Below are 7,500 nucleotides of genomic sequence, written 5' to 3'. Positions count from 1 at the left end.
AGTTTGAGACTTCATCAGAGCTGAAGGAGCACATGAAGACTCACTATAAAGTTAGGTATGGGTCATTCATTAAGCTTGGTAAAAATTCTGTGTAGGATGTGAAAAATTAGTGTGCCACTGTGACTGATTTTTGCTGCTATAGAAAAAAGCCAGTATTTGGGACCACACAGCCTGTAGGCATCAGAGTGCAGAAATGTTTGGCCAGAATTTTACACTGTAAAAACTACAGAAGAAGGTTCTGGCACTGTATCAGAATTTGTGAAGTGGATTTATAAGTGCCTAATTTGCTACTTTTTAATGAGTCATCCTATGTGTATATACCAAACTGTCAAGCGTGTGTATCTGGCACTCTTTTTGGCATTTATACAAAAATATGCACAAATAGAATCAACAGGTCACTACAAACAACCCCATCAGGCCAGCTTGACTTTATTTTATTTTTTGGTAGGGAGTGGGTTGAGACAGGTCTCTCTAATTCAGGTTGGCCTTGAACTCATTGTGTAGCCCAGGCTGGCCTTGAACTTGCAATGATCTTCCCATCTCTGCTTTCCTAGTGCTGGGATTACAAATGTCCATGCAGTACCCCACCTCTCCCAGCTTGCTTTTATATCCCCATTTTGCAGATGAGAAAACCTCGGTTAGACAGACCTATTAACATTCATGAGGTTTCATAGCTGTTAAGTCAGGAATTAGAGATTTAAACTGTGGTTTAAAAGTCCACTTTTAGAGTTTAGAATCTTAACAACCTTGCTTATATTTGGATTCTTACATACATTTATTTCTAGTGAAACTTAACACCTAAAAATTTTCACATTTTATCTACTCTTGGTAATATATTTTGCTGTACTTCTGTTTCTTAATAAAACGAAGTGAAGAGCTCTTTCTGGCCCTAGTGCTATAGTTATTTCACGGTAATCAGTTGACACACTTTTAAAGCTAATTTCTCCAACAGACTGTAAGAGGCAGTCCCAGTTTAGCCTCAGTGATTAGTATATATCTGTGATTTTTTTAATCTTACTGAGTTTATTGGTACTTTTTAATTATACAGTACAGTTACATACATCATTGGGATCTTGTACCTTTACATAACAGATCTTGGTTCTCATTTTTCCCCATACCCCCGCTCTCCCTTCACTCCTGCCACCTTCCCCTATTTATAAAGACTTTGTTTCCATTTTTTTCTTTTCTCGTATTTATATATGTTTTTAACAAGAAGTTCTACACTGATATATTCATAAAGTATATGAAATGTCTAAACTTGGTATAGTATGTATTAATTCTCTTATGTGCTGCATATTAGAAATGTGGCCTGAACATCTCCATCTGATCACCCACCTCTTGTGTTTCCTTTTCATTTTGTTAGTGTTCACTAATTTGTTACCCACTAATACTCTTATTGTTTCAGCAATTTGTACATCAAAAATAAATGCATGCTCTCTGTGCACATTAGGTTTTTATTCTGGTGAGGCTTTGAAACTGACATTTTTGATGTTTCCTTGAAGGTTTTAAAGATAATTGGAGATATTTAGGTAGTCATTACACATATAGCCAACCTTGACTTCTAGGTCTTCCAGGATTAAGGGATGAATCAGACAAATGAGGCTGCATCCTCAGGGACTTGTCATTTAGTAGGATCAAGTCAATAGGTTAGTTAAGGTGACAGTTTCTGTCAGGGCAGTCAGGAGTGAGGCAGCTCTTTCACACTGGCCTTTCTAAGCAGGGAGGAAACCAGGCAAGAAAAAGAGCAGGCCTAGGTGAAGGGCAACTAGGTGCAGGGAGAGTACATGCCTAAATCCCAGCACTGAGCTTCCCGTGTTTGAGAATCAGAAAGAAGGCAGTATGATGAGCGCCCCCTGCAGGGGAGTGTGGGGCTGAGCCTGACCAGGCTTGAGCATGACTGATTGCCTGTGGGCAGGAAGATAGCAGGGGGACCCTTCCAGAGGCTTTTGCAGAGGCACCATGGAAGGATGGTGCTATTCCATGACACTGATGAGGGCCAGTAGTATAGAGAGATGTGACAATCTTAAATATAGCATGGTTTCTCTTGTATGAGAACTTACAAATTATAAATAAGGAGCAAAATAAAACATAATACAAGGGAGGAGGGAGATCTGTCTTAAAGCGGAAAGGGATTGGAGGGAGGAAGAGGGAGGTAAGAGAAAGAGGGTGAAAAAAGGAATTGAGATGTTGTATTATGTGTTATGTGTATGTGCCAGCTCTACATAAGATATGTAAACATTATGTACTGCAAATGTGTACTAAAGAAAATGTAAAAACAACAAAAAAATTAATATAAATCAGACCTCAGCAATGAAACAGCATTTCTTTGGCAGCAGAAGAAACCATCACATCACAGACCTGAGTGTCTTCAGTGTTTAACTCACCAGTAATTAGGAAGGGGCACAAGGAAGGAAAAATTTCCTTAACCTCATCCTTCATTAGCTTTGACAGCAATAAGGTTCTCATATGCACAGTTGAAGATGAGAGGCTGTTCAAAGGATAGAAATCTTACCACAAATGAATATCCACACGTTTACTGACCACACTTTTACCCCTTATTTCATAACAAAATGATGATAATCTGGCTGAATTTATGAAATCTTACTGAAATGATTATTTACTGGAGCACTTAAAAAATTGAGTGATGTATGTTGGGGTATTTAAGAGTAAAACCAGCACCTTTTGGAAGTGGTCATGAAGAATCCAGCATAATCCCTGAGATTTAAAGCTGTGCTTTTGGAAGTCAAAATTGCCTGACATGGAAAGGAACAGGTTGGGATAATGTAGAGTTCTGTCTTCTATAGATGTGTTAGGTTGGTGTGTCTAGCCAGCTAACCACCTGTGAGGCAAAAATCAAGTAGAGAGAGCTGCCCAAGGCTGGAGCTCAGAGGGAGTTTCTAAGTTATAAGAGGCAGAATTTTGGAAATCATCAGCATCCAGTTGGCTATTGAAAGCAAGGAGAACATAGGAGGTAACATGAAGATAGTGTCAGTGTAGAAATATACTTGCATATGTTTCTGTATTTGACCATGACAAAGCTTGATCTGGAAGGGCTATTTTGTCCCTTCCTTCCCAAATCAGTGTTTTGACCTGTTTGTTTGTTTATTTATTTTTTGGTATTGGGGATTGAACTTGGGCCCTTGCGCTTTCAAGGCAGGTGGTGGCACCACTGAGCCAAATCCCTGGCCCTAACCTGTTTATTTTTTTTAAAACAGATTTTTCTTTTCATCAGGAGTAGAAAAAAATTTATGATACTGAATATAGAATACCTAGTGTATGTGTCCTATATGACTGATTTACCATTAAAATGTGTTCTGAGATCACTCAATTAAACTTTTTGGTAGGATTTTCACTTTGAAAAGTGAAAATCACACCTACAAGGGAGATGATTTAATGACTATTTTCCCCTCTGTATTGTATAGGGTATCAAGGTCTTATAATAGGAACATTGACAGAAGTGGTTTCACATATTCATGTCCACACTGTGGAAAGACTTTTCAAAAGCCAAGCCAGTTAACACGACATATAAGGATACACACAGGTATGAAAACTTTTCACTTTCATATTATCTGTTGTGTGGCTTAAGGCAAAGAAAATGTATTTCATAATCCAATCCTGGCTTTTCTATAGTTTTCTTACACAATCTTGGTGAAATTACCTAACCTGTCTGTGATTTCATTTTCTTAATTGAGATATGTGGGTATTTGTCATATAGTTGTCCTAAAGTATAAATGGAAAAATACATGTAGTGCTCATAAAAAAGGACCTGATATATAGTGCATTGTCAGTAACTGAGAGATATTATTATTATTGGTGGGATATTTATTTGCTCATTTAATTAATAAATTTATGGAGTATTACTGTGTTAGGGATTGCACTGGACTAATTGAGCACTGAGTCTTCATTCTCTTCTAAAAAATTCCTTTACTAACTGGGCTGTAAAACATTAAAGCAATAAGAACTGTATTTCTCTGTCTTATCTTGCTCATTTGTTAGTTTTACTTGAATATTTGAGAGTAAGTACAGTACTCTGAATAAGTATAGCTGAATACTTTGTCATCTTGTAAAACACAGTTTATAATATTATTTTAGTAGCATATGGGACCTTTTGTAGGAAAGAACACAGGAAAACTACAAATATTAGTATTTGAAATTAAGATTACCCATTCTTTTGTCATTTTGCTTTCTTCTATTCTCTTTTGGTTCCCTTTATACTAACAAAGCAATGCAACCTCATAACTATTTAGTCAGCTGCCCTGGTTTGTCAGCCAGTTTTGATTATGTTATTTCCTTTTTTTGTTGTTGTTGTTTTAATAAAATACCTCTTTGTAGAATATTGTGGAATCTGATTATTTCAAAGCTTGTTTATATGTCTGAAGTTGATATTTTCAGAGAATCAGCTTACATTTATTTTTAGAGCAAGAGAAGAAAGTATTGTGTTTTAAAATGTGACACAATACATTGCATTTGTACAAGTTCTAGCTTATTATATTCTATAAGTTCCAGCCTATTTTTTGAAGTTTTAATTAATGAAAAAATAGTTTGCATAAGGTAACATGTAAACAGCACAGACAATGCCCACTTTTTGGATGTTGTTCACCTTTAGTAGTTTAATTTCTGCCCCTTTCAAATACAAAAATGCATACCTGTCCTGAGTATCTTCACACCTCCAGAACTATGTCACATGCAATACTGCACTTCTTCACATGATTTTGGGATGCATAGACTTTTTCCTGGCTTTGAACTTTTGAACACATTGTTCTGACTGGCTTCTGAGATGCCTTGAGTGCTGGAGAGGGCAGTTTTCCCAGCCCCTGGTTAGGTCACACAGGCTGGCACTATTTGAACTGAGGACAGGCTGGCCTTTGAGGGAGGTAACAGAGGTCTCCTATGTGCCCCCCTTTGACATATACTCCCATTCAGATGGTTCACATATTCTGAGCTGTGTTTTTGAATGGCTGATTCTTGCAGTGCTTGTAATAATGGGGCATGGAAGACCACTCCTTAACCAAGTATGACCCATCTAGGCCTCATCCAGGGTGCACCTCAGGTGTTATCGTGTAGAACAGGAATGGTGTCCTTAGATAAGTACTATGGAGATATTAAGCAGAGAAAGGAGTTGGGGGGTGAGGGAGATCTTGTTTGGTATTACAATGGAATGGAAAGTCATCCCTGAGAAAGGGAAGGTGCCATGTTGACCCTTGGGGAGGCTGTCCTAGGCAGAGATCTCAAGAGTGGACCTCCTGCTGTGTTGGGGAACTGTGGGAGGTGGGGTAGGAAGTGGGGCAGTGTGATTTAATTTGGCAGCATTGGAGGGCCTTGGACAGTAAAGGCCTGCTCTGGCTTAATTTTAGAATGGCTCCCTCAGAGTTGAGAAGAGCCCGCACAAGGCTAGGGAAACAGTGCATCTATCCAGTTGTGTGGATTGGCTGTGCCTTGGGCCAGGTGGGAGTTTAGATGTGGGACAGGGCTGCCCTGGATGTAGTTACAAGGGAGAATCAGTGGGATTTGCTGATCGATGTAGTGTAGCCATGAGAGAAACCACAGAAGGGGATGACTGATGCCTGGAAGGATGGCACTGGCAGGAACTCTGCCCCACATCTTGTTTGGGAGATAGTCAAGATGTGCAGTGGGGAGCATCTTAATTTTAAGATTTTGAGTAGACAGTTGTATATCTGAAATGTAGAATTTGGGGAGTTGTTTTGGCTGAAGGAATAGGTTTGGGGATCTTGAATTTGGGTAACTAGCATTTTCTCTTTTCAGTCTTAAAATGTTCATGTAATGATCCTTTTTCTCCCTCTTTAGGTGAAAGGCCTTTTAAATGTAGTGAGTGTGGAAAAGCTTTTAACCAGAAGGGGGCATTGCAAACCCACATGATTAAGCATACAGGTGAAAAACCCCATGCCTGTGCCTTTTGTCCTGCTGCCTTTTCTCAGAAAGGGAATCTTCAGTCCCATGTACAGAGAGTTCACTCAGAGGTAAACACAGTATTTGAGCTGTGCAGTGTTTCACAGTATTAATGGCAAACCTGGAAATTGTATTCCGTTTTTAAAAAGTACAGATTGAGCCAGGTGTGGTGGTGCCTACCTGTTCCAAGTAATTCCAGTTACTTAAGAGGCTGAGGCAGGAGATTTACAAGTTAGAGGCCAGCTGGTCAACTTAGCTAGACCCTGACTCAAAATAAAAGAGAAAGGGCTAGGGATGTAGCAACAGTGCTTCTTGGGCTCAGTTCCCAGTATTGAGGGGGGAAAAAAGTGCCGATTGAGTTTTTCTTGACCAACCTGTTTTGGGAAAAATTATATGGGAACCGTTTTGGTTTAATATATATATGGAAGAAGTATATTTTTTTGTGTTCTTAGTTTGATAAATATTTGAAAATAATTATGCCTTTGGTAGTTATGATCTGTCAACTTGAAATGTGTTTTATCCCTCAGGCAGAGTTGAAATACAGACACTATCAAATCTAAAGGCAGGAAATATTGCGGAAAAAGAGTCTTGCTCTTATTGTTAACATTGCTAAGCTGCTATGTGGCCTCTGGCATGTTGACACTGCCCCTGTGGTGGAGCCTGGGCAGTGTGTTCCCCTGCTGCATGTTTCAACCAGGATCATTCCACAGTTCTCTGTTGTCTGCAGGTCATACTGCTATGTAGATCCTCTGGACCTGTTTCTGTTAACCAGATTAGCCTTTATTCCTACTAATTGTTATGCTTTAAGGTCTTATTTAAGTTTTAGTACAGAATATAAAGAAATATTTAAACATACAAGTTCTGTTATCATGGACAATGAAACTATTTTGTAAAATGAGAACTATCATATCTTTAAAAGCAAATAATGTATCATTTTAATTTTTCCTTGGAGTTAAGTCTCAAGTGTAAATTAAGTGACTTTGTAATTTAAAAATTTTATTAGCAAAGACCTAAGACAGTAGGAGGAAGGGCATATTAATGTTGTTGAGGTACTGGTACTTTGAGGTTTCATCCAAGAAGAGTACTTTTGGGTTCTGTAGGTTATTCTTGTTGAGGTGCTGCTCAGGAATAGTTGCTTGTTTGTACAGCACGTAGACATCTGTCTCTGGAGCTCAGGACAGCGCTGTGAGATATTGTCAGTGCCTCTACATTTAGAGACACTGTATCACAGACCAGGTACCTTTCTGTGCTGTGAAAGACATCCTAGGACCTGTAGTTGGATGCATTGTTCCGGAAAGGGGTTCTAAATATTTTTTTTTTTTTTTGAGACAAGTTCTCACTATGCAGTTCAGGACTGGCCTTGAACTCATTGTGTAGTCTAAACTGGCCTTAACTCACAATGATACTCCTGTCTCAGCCTCCCAAGTGCTGAGATTACAGGTGTGCACTGCCTGGTTTGTAAATATTATCCAGTCCTGGTAGTCCAAGTAGCTAAAATATTAAATTTGGTAGATAAGAAAGTGTTAGAAATAGAATGGAAATCTTATTCAAGTTTAGAGAGGGCTAGTGAAGTCTCTCTCTCTCTCTCTCTCT

The 7,500-nt window shown here is 38.7% G+C and overlaps 1 protein-coding gene across 1 annotated transcript in view; it reads left to right on the top strand.

Moving 5' to 3' along the window:
• The window catches only part of Znf236 (zinc finger protein 236), a gene marked incomplete at its 5' end in the record, with an annotated part of 117,689 nt that overhangs the window by 23,182 nt on the left and 87,007 nt on the right, over window positions 1–7,500 (top strand). Inside the window, 3 exons of the mRNA XM_033757385.1 lie at window positions 1–55; window positions 3,423–3,541; window positions 5,806–5,978. The exon at window positions 1–55 is cut by the window's left edge and continues 124 nt beyond it. Coding sequence (XP_033613276.1) covers window positions 1–55; window positions 3,423–3,541; window positions 5,806–5,978 — 347 coding nt within the window. The remainder of the gene's footprint in view (window positions 56–3,422; window positions 3,542–5,805; window positions 5,979–7,500) is intronic.

The sequence above is a fragment of the Fukomys damarensis genome, unplaced genomic scaffold, assembly GCF_012274545.1.
Source record: "Fukomys damarensis isolate Sample0158 unplaced genomic scaffold, DMR_v1.0_HiC HiC_scaffold_30, whole genome shotgun sequence".
NCBI lineage: Eukaryota > Metazoa > Chordata > Mammalia > Rodentia > Bathyergidae > Fukomys > Fukomys damarensis.
Note: the sequence above shows the minus strand (reverse complement) of the source record. Positions and strands in the feature narration are given on the sequence as shown.